At 45.5% G+C, this 18,573-nt stretch overlaps 1 protein-coding gene across 1 annotated transcript in view; it reads right to left on the bottom strand.

Annotated features, from left to right (window-relative positions):
• Window positions 1–559: 559 nt before the first annotated feature.
• Window positions 560–18,573, bottom strand: part of LOC120767197 — a 46,557-nt gene continuing 28,543 nt past the window's right edge. The window contains exons 7-10 of the mRNA XM_040092998.1: window positions 14,482–18,530; window positions 5,874–13,696; window positions 2,400–4,225; window positions 560–1,953 (exon numbers count right to left, since the gene is read on the bottom strand). Coding sequence (XP_039948932.1) covers window positions 968–1,953; window positions 2,400–4,225; window positions 5,874–13,696; window positions 14,482–18,530 — 14,684 coding nt within the window. The 3' untranslated portion in view covers window positions 560–967. The remainder of the gene's footprint in view (window positions 1,954–2,399; window positions 4,226–5,873; window positions 13,697–14,481; window positions 18,531–18,573) is intronic.

Raw genomic sequence — 18,573 nt, 5'->3', positions numbered from 1 at the left:
AAATATTAGTTTTAAATTAAATACAAGTGTTTGTGTTTGATATAAAAATTTATTTCATAGGCTAGAAAATCCAGTTCATAATTTTCGACATTTCAAAACCACTCCAAGGTTTCATGAGGAACTTAAGAATGAAATTGCAGTTTCGGAACATATTTCCTGCTTAAAAATAATTAGGTTTTATAATTTTTGTTCTCATTAATTCTTATATTTTTATTGCCACTTACGTATATGTAATAAATGAATATATATTAAACCAACAAAATATTGATTTCTGGCTTTTTAGTTTTGTTAACTGTTTTTCATATTAACTGTTAACGCATGTATGTATCTTTTGTTTGACAAAAGTGTATGCAAGTATGTGTTTGATTTGAAAAGTGAAAATTTATAAGTGATCGGAAATGAAGAAAATTGCATCCAATAATAGCAAAAAAAAACTAGTAAAAATTTTATTAAAAAATTATTAACAAAAATTATTAAAAAAATTATTAAAAAAAAATTATTTAAATAAAATATTAAAAAAATTATTTAAAAAAAAAATTGTTTAAAAAGTAGTTAACACAAAAAATATGAAATAGATGAAAAAATATATAAAAAGTTACATTTATGAAAAATCTTAAGTTAAATTATTTCTTAGATATACAATAGTGTCTATATTTCATAAAAATACAAAAAAAGTTTTTTATATAGTATTTAATGCAATAATTATGCACATAAATGTGTGCACTATTTCGAGCTGCCTTCACGCTCATACACACTTTTTCCCCTCTTGCTACAATCTCTTCATTCATATGTATGTATATTTCTGTCATTTTTACTTTCGCACTTTTAAACGCTTACACTAACGTTAACTCTCTCTCCCGCTCTCTCTTTCTTTGCTGCATATTATAAACTCTCTATACTTTTCGTATTAACTTTTCACTTATATAACTAATTTCAATAAATTTTGCTTCTTTTAACTTAAAAATATTTAATTTAATGGCCACAACAGCGCATCATCATCTTCCTCCTCGTCGTCATCATCCACCAGCACGGCATCGTCTTGCGACCAATTGGGAAACTGCTCTTGCACAGCATCCACAGCGTCCAAGTCAATCACCTCCGCGCTCTCAGCAGCTATAAAAGTGCTGCTTTGCGGCAACAAACGTTGCTCCTCAAAGTCTGCATAGTAGGTGTCATCCTCCATTTGCATATAGGCGCTGTCGGTCAAGTCCAGATTATCATCGGCAATATTCTCAGTGACAACAGTCGGCTCCAAATCGACAGGCGGCTCGTATTCCATGCGCACCATATCATCATCAGCGTCTGCAGTAGCACCAGCACCACCACCGACACCACCTGTGACAGCATCCACACTACCGACAGGCGGCATATTGTTGGCAGCATTCGTTTCCGCATCGACATCCATCAACCATGTGTGTACGGTGCTGACGCTTGTGCGCAAACTGCTGTTATCATCATAGCTGGTCGTGCTGGCGCTGTGCTTTATGCCTACCAAATTCTGATAGATATTGACATCGTTGTGTCCTAACTGCACTGTCGGCACCGCTTCGGCATGTAGTTTGCCGCCGCTCAGCAGACAATTCGGCTCGAAGTGACGCCGACAGATTTTGAAATTCATATTCTCATGCAGTTTCGGGTAGTAGTCGATTTTCAGGTTGTGACACCATTTCGTGCAGAGATTGCGTTGCGCCGGGAAGCTATAGAGCTGTTGCATTTCATGACAAATGCGCACGATGCACTTGCTGCGGTAGGGCGCGGGCGGTTTGAGCATATGTGCTGCCGCTGTGGCGGTGCGATTACGCAAGAGCATTGTTGGGCGTGCGCCCAATCGCAATGTACCGTTACTGTTGAAACAGTCTGCACGGAAATGTGCGCTACAGATCTTCTTATCGGTGTTGCGGTAGAGGCCTTCATCGATTTTGAGTATTTGACACCACTGCCGATAGATATCACCTGGAAATAAAGGCAGGGAGATGTATTAAAATAATATATAATACAATAACATTAAAAATCTATATTCTATTCTATTATATTTATAAATTTTTTTAATTAGGGTAATTTTTTCTTGTCTAATAGTTTTGTTCACCTAACTTAACCTAAAACTAATCGAGGTTAGCGTTATATATCAAAATGCTCAGGATGATGAGACGAATGATATTGCTTGTTCCTAAGGAGGTGCGCAAAGCATTCCCACGATAGTCGAGTCTACGTAACCGGAACGGACCGGACTGTCAAATTATTTTAAGGAAGTTCTCTCGTCTCTCCAATTGATTCATATTTCCAATATATTAAAGTCGGCTCTCTTGATTTCGGTTTGTATTGCCTCGGTTTTATATGAACCGTTAATACTTGGTGTTATGGTTATAAATTATATGTTTTTATATCTTTGCAATTCCTACCTTTAGGGAAGCTATAGAACTCCACGCCATCTTTGCTCTTCTTGCGTCCACAATGCGGCAAACAACACTTGGTTTCCATCTCAGCAGGACGTTCGACACTATGTATAAGCTTGCTGTTGTGACCTAAACGCAACGTGGGCACAGCCCAGACACGCAAACTATGGCCGCCAATGCAGAATGGTTCGAAATGTTCGCTGCACACATTATAACTGCCGTCCACATAGGTGCGTGGATCGATTTTCAAATTGAAACACCATTTGGTGAATAATTCGAAATCATCGGGGAATTTCGAGAATATTTTCAAGTCCGTACGTGTAGCGGTACTATTGCTGCAATTGGTAACGCTACAAGTGATCGCACTCAGCTTCGGCATCGTAGTGGACGCAGCCGCAGAGCGACCAATGGGCGGTGGAATTTTTGTTGGTGCGACTGGCGCAAGCGAAGCAGGTGTTGGCAGTGCATTTGGTGCAGGCAAATACAATGTGGGCACAGCATTATTGTTTAGGCCATGCGCGCTAAAGCAATCTGTCTCAAAGTGCAGCTCACAAACGCGCAATTCGGCATGATGACGCGCATCGTAAGCGATCTGTGTGCGTTCGGCCCAAATTTTCACGAACCCATGATTGCTGGGGAAGGGGTACAGACGACGTTTACTTTGCGTATCAGCGCAAGCGGGCACATTACAATGCAACGGTTTGTGACTACTCAGCGGCAAGCTGTTTGACGATGGTATGCGCGGTGGTGATGCAGTCAGTGCGCGCTTATGCATTCTGGTCGGCTCATATTGTCCATTACGATAGATATCGGTGCTGTTGTGGCCCAAATTCAACGTCGGTATGGCATCTACGACTAAACGTTTATTATATTGGCCACGCTCGAAATGCGCACTACATATTAGGTGCGTATTGCGCTGTGACTCATTGAAGAGCACGCGTAAATTGTATTCCCAGCGTTTGAGGAAGACGGGTTCTGTGGGGAAACGGAATAAACGCACACCGGACTCACGAGTGCGTCCACAGTGCGGCAGACAGCAGGCGCGCACTTTAGCGGAACCGCCGCGTACCAGTTGCAATGAGAAGAACGACGAGGCTGGTGTACCTTCCTTCACAGCGCTCGGTTTTTCCTCGCGTATGACATTCAAAAGTGAATTTTCACCATCACCCATATCGTAAGCATCATCATCACCATCATAGTAATCGTCGCCGTCATCATTGCTCGCGGTATACGCATAATTGCTGCGTTTCGTTGCGCTGCTCATTTTGTGTGGCGGTCGCTCAATTGGTGCTAACAAATCCATATCTTCTTGCTGATAAGCCATCTGTTTGGGCGCATCTGCGGGCGGCGCACTGGAACTCAACTCATCATTTGTCGTATCCATGGTCTCCTCATTATCCACGTTGTCCGCATAGCCGCCGGCAGTTGAATTTCTATAGACGCGATCATAGTCTGCATCTCTTTGTTGCAGCTTTTTGGGATTCTCATTCGTGAAGAGTATGGCTGGCGCACGTTTGCCCAATTTCAAAGTGGGCACAGCCCATCTAAACAACTTGGCTTTGTTTTCGTAATGTATAATGCATTGGTTTTCAAAGTGTTCGCTGCAAATTTGATAGCGCCAAGGTGCGTGGCCGTCATATTTGATGCCTAAATTGTGCACCCACTTCTCGAATTGTTCATGGATTGTGGGGAATTTGAAGGTGCGCACGTTATCTTGGAATAGTTGTTTGCGACAGTGCACCAGGCAGCATCGTCGCGAGCCCGGGATTAAGTTGTAGCCATCGGGTGTAGTAGTTGACGCTGCGGCAGCGGCTGCTGCGGAAGTTGATGGACTGCGGGAAAATAAAAAGAGGAATTTCAGTTATAAATATATTAATTAATTAACTTTGTCGTATGAGGATTACACTGATAGTGGATAACGAAATTTTGCAAAATATAATGAGCGCTACTCGTGATCAAATTTGATCCGGACTGTTCCTATACATTTTTCTAATTTGGTACAACCTTATTTTATGTTCGTGTGAATCTTTTGGAAAAATGACGTCGAGTAGAGGTGATGTTTGACAACGTACCTAAAGCCCTACGTTCTTCAAAGACATAATTACTAGTGACGAGACGTGGGTTTATAAATATGAAGTCAAAACTGTCCAAAAATCTACCGAATGACGGACCAAAATGAGCAGAAATCGATAAAAACGAAATTTGCTGAAGGCACTGAAGACCATCCCAAACGAGTCAAGTGTATGGACGATTGTATTAAGAGTTGGCAGACTTGCATTGCCTCAGGAAATTATTTTTAAGGTCATAATAAAGATTTGTATTAAAATACATACCATTTTTTTCAATAGAAAATATTATAGTAAACCATCGACCAAAAGAGTCGTTCAAGCGGAACTGAATTGGTTTTTAGACGTCTAAACATTTGGAAATCCTGGCACGCTTTGATTTGGTATCCGATCATTCGGATCATGGATTCGATAAAAAAAAACTCCTTTTTTTACCCTGAAAACTCGAGGGAGTTGTACTTGGGAAGAAGCCGTTCGTGGACAGAGGCAAAGAACTTCTTTATTAATGGGTCAAAGCTTGGGGGAAGGTTCTCTATCAACTTCAGTTTCAGACTAGAATATAATTTTCTAAGACGAGTTTGCTGTCATAAAGTTAGCGGTATATTTACTGCTCAGGAGTGCTTAGGAGAAATAACCATCCACTTCGATAGCAGGCGACACTAGTCTTGAGTTCACAAACCGTACATTTAAGGCTGCTTCAGCAACCAAGTATGGATGCCAGACAACAGTGGAATCGCACTTAACTGTACTGGCAAGGGAAGACAAGAATGGGAACTAGTCGGGGTCCACTCTCCTCGGGTGTTCCATTACTAGAAAGCTGGGATTCGCGGAAGCTTGTTCAGCGATGGGCTACCATCGGTTCTTGCGTTGTCGCAAGATATTTTTGGCCCAAGATCGACCCAAAGAGATCCAGTGAGCTCTTTGCCCTCAGAAAAGCTGGCATCTCCTCAGTTTTGGGGTTCTAACAGCTCTTACAAGCTGAATCTTACCGTATGCCTGTTGCAGAAGCTAAATGGAAGAAGACGAGGTTGAAACATCTCAATACTTCCTTTTTGATTATCAGCGTTTACGAAATCAGCGTTGCGAGTTGACACTTTCAGATATTCCACCGAGTTGGTGGGAATACAAATTAAACGCCTAAGCAAATTTGTAATGGCCACTAGGCACTTTGCCGACTTATATGTAACATCGGATACATGAGTTATATTTGCAAGATTATGTATAATAGTCCAAGTGCGATCTCCGGATCAACCATCGAACCTAACCTAACCTAACTATAGTAAAGCTTAAGAACCTTGTGCAACTAGGTTGACAATATTGACGTGGAATCATAACAGTAGAAAGCCTCTTCCTAACTAACTGCCGCCAGGAAGTTTCGATCAAATATTCACAATTGAAGTCCACTCTTACTCACCGTTCATCCAGCGGCTCTTCGTTTGCATTCCAAAGTACATCATCATCTTCGTCCTCATTATCATCCTCATCATCCGTTTGATTGGCATCGTCTATCTTCAAATTGCGCGTGGGCACTGCGTCGGCGCGCAGTACTTCACCATCGAAATCGGACGCTTTGAAATGCCATTCACAGATTTTATAATCATCTGGACGCGAACTATTAAACTCCATGCCGAGTGCATTGAGCCATTGATCGAGTAGCTCGCGCTCGCTTGGAAAGGCGAAATGCCGCGTGTACTCACGCCTGCTATGTCGACAATTGATGAGGCAGCAAATATCTTGATTGGCATCAGTGGACGACTGCAAGCGTTTGGTGCGCCATGTGTGCTGTGCTGTATGCTGTTTGCCCGCCATTTGGGCCTCGCTTTCATTACTAAAACCATGCGGATATATATTGGGATCGGTATGACCCAAACGCAAAGTGGGCACTGAGCCAAATTTCAATTGACGCTTAACGCCATAATAGCAGTTAGGTGTAAAGTGGAGCGAACAGATGCGTATGCGTGAACTCATGCTGATGAGCGTCTCCTCCGAGAAGCGACAATTGTAAATCCATTTCTCGCGCAACATAATATTCGTCGGCAATTTATGCAAATGTAAGCCCTCGTGTAGCGCGTGATATTGACTCGTACAATGGCGTACGGTACATGAGAGTAGCGGCAATTGAGCGGCGTTGCTGACATTTGCATCGACGGCGTACGAACTGCTCGTTTCCAAGTCATCGGTGTAATCGGCATGGCTTGAGTGCATTATGGCCGAAGTGGATGTTGGAGCAATAGCTGTACTTGTTGTTGTGGTGTTATTTTTCAATTTAGTTTTGAATTTTTTCAAATGGTTAATATCGAAACTATTCTCATAGATGCGCGCCGGGCGCGAAGGACCCAAATTCAGCGTTGGCATGGTGCCGGGCGGTAGCTTACGGAATTGCATGCAAATCGGTTCGAAGTGGCGCTGACAGATGCGATAGCGCCAACGGCGCGTATAATCCACCTTAAGTTGTGTATTGTAGAGCCATTTGTGAAACAGATACTCGGACATGGGGAATTTGAAGAGCGTTACACCGGGATCTTTGGCGTGACTATTGCAATCGGGTATGCGACAATGACGCGATGTATCGCGGTCGATCGGCGTATTGTCTACAAAATCTGCATAGTCATCGTTATAGTCAGCGCTTGGATCGATATTATCATTGTTGTGGTGTGTGGGCGCGGCGAAGGAGCTACTCGTGTCCGCTTCGTCATTTAATTCGCTCAATACATTACTAGTTGTTGTTGTTGCTGTTAGGTTTTGTTGTTGTGGTTTCGTTTTATATTTACTTAAGCTATTCACGTCGAATTCATTTTCATATATGTGCGCGGGCCGCTTAGGTCCCAAATTCAGCGTGGGCATGGTGCCGGGCGGTAGCTTGCGGAATTGCATGCAAATCGGTTCGAAGTGACGATGACAAATGCGATAACGCCAACGGCGTGTATAGTCCACCTCCAATTGTGTGTTATGCAACCATTTGCGGAATTGGTCGAGTGGAAAGGGAAATTTGAACAGCGTGACGCCCGCATTGCGCGCGTAGCTATTACAACCGACAATGCGGCAATGGCGCGCGGTATCGCGTTCCATTTGCGTCACTTCGTCGCCCAGCTCGTTAATGTCATCGGGCTCCTGTTCGACGCCAGTGTCGCCAAAACTATTAAACATATCGAGTAAGCCTTGCTTCATTTGATTTTCAATGCCTTCGGCGGTATAGTTCTCTTCGACATCCTTTTCTTGTTTAATATTTATGATGAAAGGTTGGTGATATGGTTTGGGCTGCGTTGCCGGTTTATTTGTTGTTGTTGTTGTGATTTCTTTGCGCTCCTTCAATTCGGTTTTCACCACTAGCATTGGCTCGAGCAGCGCGCGGTCTGGCTTCTTCTCATCGTGCGCGGCAGACTTGCGCACTGTGCGCGCTTCACTTTCGTCAAACACTTCAGTTTTATATTTAGTTATGTCGGTTTTTTTCAATTTCATTTTGTGCGCCTTAACATCCGCTAACAACACATCATCATCATCATCATCATCATCATCATTTTCTTTTTCTTCTTCTTCTTCAACTTCGGCGTCATCAGCAACGTTGTCTTCGTAACACTTTGGTAACTTGGGCGGTTTGCTCTCCATTGCCTCTGCCGCTACTCTCTTATCCGAGGGATTCTTATAGATATCGGTTTTCTGGTGGCCCAACAGCAGTGTTGGCACCGCATACATGCGCAAGCGTTTATTAATACAGTGTTTTTCAAAGTGTAGCGAGCAGATGCGCGCATTAGTAGCCGCGACCATACTGATTTGTGTATTATATACCCATTTGTAGAGTAATTCTGCATCGTTGGGAAAATTGAAAAACTGTATTTCACTATCAGCGCTAACCGTGCGCTCCGCCGGCGCTTTAGCGTACACGCAACTGGCTATACAGCATTTATTGAGTGGCGCGTTTAGTAGCAATGAGGCGCGTTTTGTTTCGGCTACCGTATCGGGCGCTGGTAATGCATATATTTCGGGCGCGTCTGCAGCGCGTGGCGGCAATTGCAAAGTGGGTAGCGCCCAGGATTTCAAACGTTGCATTTTTTTGCTCAATTGCGATGAGCAGCTTGCTTCGAAATGTAATTCACATATTTTGTAGCAATACAAGCGATCCGGATCGATTATGACTTGTGTGTTGTGACACCATTTGGCGCGCATCTCGGCATTATCGGGAAATTTGAAGAATTTCAGCGATTTAGTGGTGAGATAATTCGAATTGCAACCTGGCACAGCGCAGCTAATGCGACGCACGCACGATATATCGCATACTTTTGTGTAGGTCTCGTCAAGCTTATGCAATATGCGCTGCGTGTCTGCTGTGCTGTCCGATTTGAGTGTATCCAGCAAAGCGGCATGCTCAATGTAGAGTAATTTGAAATGCATTGGACATAATTTGGGAGATATTTTCGTAACTTTTATCGGAGCAGGAGCAGCAGCTGCAGCAGCATCAACCTCCTGCGGCATGTCGTTGTCGGGCGCGGTTTTTTGTGTTTCATTTTCAATTGCCACACATACTTCTTCCGCCTGCTCTTCAACGCTCAAACCAACACTTTCGTACCAAGCGCGTCGTATGTCATCCAAACGTGGAAACTCAAAAAGTTGATTTGTCAAACGCAATTCCATTTCTCTACATTCCGGATAACAACACGCTTCGTGTGGCGCTTTCGGCGTCTCAGTTTTGGGCGCGACACGTTTGCGCTTAAATGCTTGACTCATTGTCTCTTCACTGACGGTGTACAAGTCAATTGCGTTGCTGTGTCCCAACTTTAGTGTCGGCATTGCGCCCACCTTGATACGTCCGTGCTCATAGCAGTAGCTCTCAAAGTGTGCGCTGCAGACTTTGTACGTATGCCAGACGGTGGTGCTGACCGGCAGCTGTAGGTTGTGCGCCCACTTCTCAAAATGGCTACGCAACTTCGGAAAAGCGCTCAGCGTTATGCCTTCGGTTTGTTTGGTGTTAATACAACCGGGTACGCAGCAGCTGATTAGCTTCTCAGGTCGCTCAAAGGTTTCTGGATTGTTTAAAATATCGCTATCATTGTGTCCCAGCAGTAATGTGGGTATGGCGCGCAAAAGCAAACCGCGATGACCGCCACCAACGCAACGCGGCTCAAAATGCATATTACAGATTAGCGCGTTGCGACAATCGGCCGCGTTCATGCGTAAATTATGGCACCACTTTTCTAACGTCTCGGCGCGTTCGTAGGGAAATTTGAAGAGCCGCACGCCATCGTGTAGATTTGTGCGCCCACACTGTGGTACGCTGCAACTTTTTAGTACTTTCATTTCAATTTTTATGGCGCTTACGCTTTCGAATTCACTCTGGTGTATCTGCGCATCATCATGTCCCAACTTTAGGGTAGGCACTGAGCCTTTGCGTAAACGTGTGCCTTCGCGTTTGAAACAATCAGCAGTGAAATGTGCGCCGCACAGCTGGAAACGATAGCGTTTGGCTTGATACGGATAATGGCGACAATTCTCAGCCCATTTCTGCAACATGTGGCGTTTCGTGGGATAGTTGAAAAGTGTTACGCCATCTTTTTTCGATTTCAAGCAAGATATTATAGAGCAATGGTTAGCGCGCACATAACGCAGCTCGCCCCATTCATGCTCTTCGGGATGAAAACGCGACAGCTGTTTGGGATTTGCATGTACGACAGGCATGGGCGCGCCGTTTTCGTCAGCGCCCAATTCCATGGTTGGCAACGCCCATGGACGCGGTTTGCGATTGCCCATAACATGCGGTTCGAAATGGCGCGCGCAAATTTTCGCCTGTTTGGCGGTCTCTTCGTCTATACGCGTATTGTCACACCATTTCTTGCGCAACCAGTCTGGTTTGGGAAAGCGATACAGCGCGCTGCTATCGGTGCCACGTGCGCAGTGTGCGATTGAGCATTTCTGTGAAGTGCTTGTAGGCGCTGTTGGTTGCGTTGATTTGGCGCGCGTCATTTTCGAGGGTGTTTGTGAGCGTCGTGCTGTTGTGTTATTTTCATAAGTTGCCACTTCAGCTGGTGTTGGATTCTTGAGCGTATCGTTTGTGTGTCCCAAATGTAGTGTTGGTATGGCCCAACGTTTTAAACGGCGCTTGCTAATACAGCGCGGCTCAAAATGCGATTCACAGATGAGACGTCGTTTTACATCCTGTACGCCAATCGCTAAATTGTGCCACCATTTGTCCAACACATCTTTGTCGCGCGGAAAGGTGAAAAGATGTACATTGTCGCGGCTGCGTCGCTTGCTGCAATGCGGTAGGCAGCAGCGTTCGTTCGTAACCATTAACTTCACCTTCGGCACACGGAAAATATCGGCTTCGTCATGTCCCAAATCGATGGTCGGTAGCGCCCACGACTGCATTTGCGGACGCAAGCATTGCGCTTCGAAGTGCAACGTGCAGATGCGCGCGTAGCGACACTTCACTGCGGGCATGCGAATGTTGTGCGCCCATTTCTGTAGCATTGTCTCCTTTTTGGGGAATGCATATAGGCGTATGCCAGCATCAAGATCGCGCAGCTGATGGCATGTCTTAATGCAGCAGCGATAGTAGACTGCAGCGCTATCGGGATTTTGGTAAATATATGTGGAACGTCTGCCGCTCTTAGCATGTTTGACCGGTTTTGGTAAATGCAATGTAGGCACAGCCCAGCTGCGCAACGTCTTACCGATGCAGAATTGCTCGAAGTGGCGACTGCAAATGCGCCAACGCCGACTGGTATGGCTGATTTCGTTAATTCGCGCGCTGAGCCCCAAATTATGGCACCATTTTTCGCGTAATGCGTCATCTTGTGGAAAATGCCAAAAGCGCACTGCCGCTTTACACACTTCCTTGTCATCATCATTCACTGCCGGCGCCTCCTGTTTAACTTGATTCGTTGCGCAATCTTCAACACAACATTGGGCGCCACTCACGCTGTCAAATATGGGATTTTCAAACAGCTTATGTTCTGTATCTTGATTTTGCGGTCGCGGTAAATGCAATGTGGGTATAGCCCACATAAAGAGACGTTTTTTGGCGAAGCAACGCTCCTCGAAATGCAAGGCGCATACTTTATACAAATAACGATGCGATGGACTAAACGACACTTGTGTATTGTGTTGCCACTTAGCGCGCAGCTCTTCCGCGCTGGGAAATGCGGTCAAACGCACGTTGTCCGTGAATTTCGTCGAACAATTCGGCACACAACATTTCAGCATTTGTATGCGCGTCGAACTGGTTATGCGCGCATAATTCGCCTCGAGTTCGTCCAACGCCGCAGATGAACCTTTGCGCGCACCGTCGCTGTAAGTGGCCATTTGATAACCCTCCATGTAGTGCAAAGCGCATAAACGTACATTTTCAAAGAATTCGGTGGCGTCTTTCGACGCGCCGGTGAAGTTTAATTTGAAATAGTTACACCAGCGCTCTTGCAGTTTGAGCGTCGCTGGCAGCGCAAACAGTTGCATTTGTAGAAACTGCGCTACCTTACAATCATGCACAGCGCATTCGTTGACACCTTTTTGCGGATACCATTTGCGTCTACCAAGACCGCGGCGCTTTTGTGGCAGTAGCGTGTTTTGCGTATATATTTTAGAGGTGTCGTTATGACCCAACTTCAGTGTAGGCACAGAACCATATTTCAGATTGGCACGATCTCTACGCTGATAGCTGAGGCATTGGGGTTCGAAGTGGTCGCTACAAACTTTGTAGACTTGCACCAAACGCATGGTTGGCATTAAGCGCAAATTCGTAGCCCATTGGAGATAGAGTGAGCGTAGTTTTGGGAAGCGGAAGAGCGTTACGCCATCCACTTGATGCGATTTGCCGCAATTTGGCACGCAGCAACGATTATAAACGTTCAATTGCGCGGCGCTGGTTTGCGTTGTATCCGCGCAGGCCGCGCGCTCTGACGCGTCCGCTGTCGATTGTGTTGTATTTTTATATAAGCCATAAAGTGGATTACGCTTGAACTGTTTTGTGGTGTTATATAAATTGCGTGTTGGTATTGCGCCGAAACGCAAGCGTCTACGACGCCGATCTACTAAACTGTAGGGAAAGTGTCGTTGACAAATGCGCCGGCGCGATGTATGCGTCATTTTAATTTTTAACTGTGCACACCAACGGCGACAGTAGCGACTGCCGCTTAATGGAAAACGATATAGCGTGACAGCAGCACCGGCGGTGCGTCCGCAACGGCGTACTGCACAGTAAGCGCGCTGTCGACGAGGGCGTGCAATATTATTCATCAACGTCCGACGTACTGCTGGCGCTTTGGCGCGCGCGCTTCGCATATCAGGTGGTGGATCTGGTGGTGCTTTCTTCTTCCTACGATGTCTGAGGCAACAAAGCCGAAAAACCGAACGACTTATTTTGTCAGCGCCACAATGACGTGTACTCGCTGGTGCGTTGGACGTGACCGCAGCTGAAGCTGATGCCGACGATGTGGTTGCCGATGCGGAATTCGAAGTGGTTGCAGTGAAACGTGTCGTTTCATCGGCATTACTGTAATTTGTATTGGAGTCATCTTCATAATTTGTCGGCGACGATGTTATTGGTCGCTTACGCATATTTTTTCCTGCTTGACGGAGATTGCGTAGTTTTGTTGAGGTGGCCGGTGCTTCATTTTGTTGCGTATCATCGCTTTGGTTAACACATTCCACAAAGTCGAGTGGATCGCAGGCATTGTAACTGCTTTTATCATCTTCATCCTCATCGGCATCGATCAGCATTTCTACATCATCATCATCGGCTTCGGCGTCTTTGCTGTCAGCGTTGTTGTCATCGGCGTTAACTTCGCTTTCACTGTCGCTGTCATCCTCCTCTGCAGGACTGTTGTATATATTTTCGACAACACTTTCGTCGCTGTCCTCACTATCGTCCTCATCATCATCTTCTTCGTTACCGTAGATGTCTTCTTCATCCTCATCTTCTACTTCAGCGCCCTCCTCATCTTCATCTGCCGAATCGACTATGAAATTGTCGTCATCACGCGCCTCGGTATTACTATACAACTCATCGTCGTCACCGGTTGCGGCACTAATGCTCGGCGTAAAGTCCTCAACCGTTTCCTCTTCCTCTTCATCGCTATTACCAACGCCGGCGGAAGCATAGAAATCATTTTCGTCATCTTCTTCATCGATGCGATAGTCATCATCGTCATCATTGTCTTCGTCATCCATTTCATCATCGTATCCGCCGATGTTTCCCAATTCGGTGTCACTAGCATCCGAATTCAAAACTTTCTTTTCCTCTAACGGCTATTTAAAGAAAAAGAAAAAAATTCATTAAAATTTACGCGCAATTAGAAAAAGTGGAACATGAATTCCATATCTAAAATAAGCTCCTAACCATATTGTCTTTGCCCTTACTAGTGGATAGAGTGAAATCTAAAATTAAGTTCCACAAAGTAGCTTGTTCCAATACTTTATGATCTTGAAAGGAAATAATATCACTTAAAGGTATCTACTAGTGGATAAAGTGGAACCTAACATTAAGTTCCACAACTAAACTATTGTAAAAACGTTATGTCTCTGAATGATTAAAGAACGGATAAAATTATGATCCATAGAATGGACTTACTAGTGAAATATGGGGAACACAAACTTAATGTCCACAACTAAACTTTGCTAAAAATGTTCCCAAAATACTCTGTGTATTTAAAAAGGAAAATATACTCATAAAATTATATTTACTAGTGGATGAAGAGGAACCTAAAATTAAGTTCCAAAAGAAAAGGAAAATTATACTTGCTAAAATTAGTTAACTCATCATCATAAAGTGGAACCTAAAACAAAGTTCCACAAATTACCCATGCTCAATATCGAATGTTCTAGAAAAAAATAATACGCGCTGAAAATAGTATACTAGTGGATAAAGTGGAACATAAAATTAAATTCCACAACTAAACTATATTAAAAGCGTTATGTCGCTGAAGTATATGTTCCATAAAATGTACTTACTAGCGCAAGGAGTGGAACACAAACTTAAGTTCCACAACTAAGCTACACTAAATATTTTCCACAAAAAACTATTCACTACTTACATTTCTTGCCTTCATCGCTGTCGCGATCAGCAAAGCGTTGTCATACTCCAACGGTTCGTTGTGTCCCAAATTTAGCGTAGGCACCGCATTGGCGCGCAACTTCTTATTGCCCATCGCCTCGGGCGGGAAGTGTGACATGCAGATGCGTGCGTGATTGGCGCGTGGCTCCATGCGTAAATTTGCGCACCACTTGCGCATAAGAGCTTCATCTTTGGGGAAGCCAAATGTACGTAAGTCATTTTCGAGTGTGCGCCGTTGACGGCAATGTGCCAAACAGCATTTGGGTAGAAAGACGCCGGGTAGATTTTTGGGATTCTCATAGATGGGACCGCTGTGACCGAGAGCATTGGTCGGCTTGGCCCAGGGACGTAACTCTTTGCCGTCAATGCAACGTTTGTGAAAGTGTACGCTGCAAATACGTAAGGCGGGATCTGAAGCCTTTTCGAGCGAAATTTTTAAATTGTGACACCATTTGCGCAAGATTTGATGGCTTGTGGGAAATTGGAAGAGGCGCACGCCGTGTTGCAGGCGGGTACGTCTGCAGCTCGGTACACAACACTTAAAAATGCCAAGTGATTTTTTCATCTTTACGTTGGGCACTGCCGCCAATTCGCCGCTATCATTGTCATCCTCTTCATCATCAACATCACGCATATCTTCATCGCCTTCGATATTACTTGCAGTATCAATTGCATCGACTTCATCAGCGGTTGCTGCGGCAGGCGCTGCGGCTTGTACCGGCGGTTCGTTCTGTAGCAGCTCCTCGGCATTGCGCTCCAACAGCAATGTTGGTACGGCCCAGCGCAGCAAGCGCGTCTTGACAATGCAACGCGGCTCGAAATGTTGCTCACAGATGCGCAAGCGTGCGCACTGATTGCGTGTCAATTGCAAGTTGTGCAACCACTTTTCGAGCACCTCATCGATGATGGGAAAACTGAAAAGACGCATTGTTTCGAAATCACCGCGTTCGCGTGCGCACGTGGCTACACAACAACGCGCTTCATGCGGACGCGCCGCGCTACCCAATTCTGGTACAGCATGTATTTTGTGTTCCGGTTTTTGTTGGAGCTGCAAAGTGGGTATGGCCCATGAGCGTAAGCGTTGTGTCGGGCCAATACATTGTGCTTCGAAATGACGCGCGCATACTTTGTGCGTAAAACGACTGAGATCCGCTGCACTAACATCTACATTGTGACACCATTTTTCTAATAAGTCAATGCCGCTGCCGACCGCAGTAGGGAATAAGTAGAGGCGTTGTGCTGTACGGCTGCCACTAACCTGATTACTACCACAACCGGCAACGCAACACTGCGCGCTACAAACGATTGGTGAAGCGCAACACTTTTCATAAGTGTCGTTCAGCGATTTCATGGCCTCACTAAGTTCGTTGTCACCCTCCGCTAGCGCGTTAGCCGCGTCTAATGTGGCTTTATAGAGCTTTATGAAATGCAGACCGCACAGTTTTGGCGTCTCGCTGAGCGCCTCCGCATCGACTTTCATTTGTGCGCACCAAAGCGCATGTAGCGGCAAGGCGGCTGGCATGTCGTAAGGTTCGCTTAACAGCATTTTCGTTGCAGTACAATTGGGATAGGAGCATTTTATGTCGTCTTTTCCAACACAACTAGCCTGCTCAAATTCAGCTGCGTCCTTATCGCTAGCAATACGAGGACGCATTTTGCCGAAGAGCGATACTTGTATCTGCGTGGGATCAACGGGATACAAATCGTCTGTGTCATCATGTCCCAGATTTAGTGTAGGTATAGCGCCATAATTGAGACGCAGTTTGCCAAGACAAACCGGTTCGAAGTGATCACTACAAATTTTATATTTTTCACGATCCTTAAAGTCTAAAAAGTCCAATTTGAGGTTATGTTTCCAACAGCGGAATAGACGCAAATTCTTCGGAAAACTGTTCATTTGTGCATCATCAAATTTACGTGACTTGCCGCATGTGGGGACACAACACTTGGTCACCACATCGCTGTAACGTGCCTCTGGCGGCGGCACGGACACCAACTTAATGTCGGCATCGTTATGACCCAGTGCTAGTGTTGGCACAGCCCACTTGTACAGCATCTTTGAACCGACGCATTCGGGTTCGAAGTGCCGATTACAGATACGTACGCCACGGCAGTCCACCGGGTTCATTTTCAAATTGTTACACCACTTCCATAGTAAATCGACATCATCGCTGGGGAATTTGAAGAGCCGTACGCCATCTAACTCCTTACTGGCGACGCAACCGCTTACTACACACTGCGTTTCAGCGAAGCTCTGCGCTTCATTCGCATACACATCCTCAACTTCCGGATCTAAATTCAATGTGGGTATGGCGCCGGGCATTAGACGTTTAGCGCCGAATGCGTGCGGTTCAAAGTGACGCGAACATACGCGATATTCACCGCGTGCGTGTTGCCGCGTATTGTGACACCACTTGCGCAATACGCTGCGACTATGCGGAAATCGGAAGAGCTGTACGCCATCGGCACGTGTACGACTGCACGATGAAATGCAGCAGACTTGTTGCAACTTGACGGCTTTTAGACGCGCCGGATTCATATAGATTTTATAACCTGGTGGTGTATTCAGATCCAAAGTGGGCACTGACATCGGTATGGGACAACGTTTCGACAAGACACGCGGCTCGAAATGTGTAGAACATAAACGACGATGACCATTACCGACCTGCGGTAGCTGCAAATTGTGGCACCACTTAGCCAACATAGGTCGATTGAGCACTGGGAAACGGAAAAGTTGCACGTGATCCGTATCACGTCGTTTCCGGCAGTGTGGCAGGCAGCAACGTGGTGTCCACGGCTTCAATGGCTCATTGGCATCGCGCATGCGTCGACGTTCGCGTTTCGTCTCTGACTTTATGATCACCTGCGGTACTAGCGGTTCGGGATTCTCATATAATTGCTCGACATTCGTAGCCAAATTGAGTGTGGGTAATGACCAATAGTGTAGGCGACGCTTTTTGCTAAAGCAAATCTCTTCAAAGTGTAAATTACAAATGCGTAATGTGGTAAGATCTTCCGTTTCCGTTTGCAAGTTATGCGCCCACTTCGCCAACAGCTCGGGATCTTCGGGTGTGCGATAGAGTTTAACATCGTCGATCTTCGGATCACGTCGGCATGTGGACACACAACATTCACCCTCTTCTATACCCTTATTTGGCATTAGCGGCTTCGGCCACTGTTCGGCAATCTCTTCATCCGTTGGCAAACGATGTTTCGGCTCTTCGGCATGACCAAGTTTTACTGTCGGCACGGCCCACTTCTCCAAACGTTTATTACGTATGCAACGCTCTTCGAAATGCACCTCACATATGGCGTCGTTAAAGAGTTTAGTGCCATCGGGCACCGGCTTCAACAGATTCTCACACCATTTAGTGAGCATTTCGAAATTCGATGGGAAACGATGCAGATTAGCATGATCACGATCACGATTGCGTTTGCAATCTTGCACACAACATGTTTCGCGTATATTCAGTTTCTTAATAACATCTGGATTGCGATAGATATTCGGATCGTCATGGCCTAAGTTCAAGGTGGGCACTGCAAATGGACGCATACAGCCGCCAATGCAGTATGGCTCGAAGTGCGCGCTACAAATACGCACACCCTTATGCAGCGTTTCGATGCCGATCTTCAGATTGTGACACCACTTGCGCATCTGCTCGGGACGACGCGGTATGGTGTGTAATGTGACGTTGTCTATATTGCGATTACGCTTACAACTTGGCACAAAGCATACTTCTAATGAATCCAAAATATTTTGTGTCGCGCTGCCGCTCATGGAGCTCACATCACCGGCCGTTATATTCGATATGCTAAATTTGAGCTTCGATACTGGATTGGGATACAAGCGTTCGCTGTGACTGCTGCTCGACGCAATGCTATGGCGGTGACTGCTGTAGACTGGTGGCGGTGCGGAGACATTATGGAAATTAAACATTTTCGACGGTGGTACCACAGGTGGTGTTGGCAGCTCATTCTCATAGATATTGAAACGGTCGTTGTGGCCCAAATTCAAGGTCGGCACGGCGCCTGTGTATCAGTAAAATTAAACATGTGAATATAAAATAAAAAT

Source organism: Bactrocera tryoni, chromosome 2, assembly GCF_016617805.1.
Source record: "Bactrocera tryoni isolate S06 chromosome 2, CSIRO_BtryS06_freeze2, whole genome shotgun sequence".
In the NCBI taxonomy this organism is placed as follows: Eukaryota; Metazoa; Arthropoda; class Insecta; order Diptera; family Tephritidae; genus Bactrocera; species Bactrocera tryoni.
The sequence above is the reverse complement of the archived record's forward strand: the minus strand, read 5'-3'. Positions and strand labels throughout refer to the sequence as shown.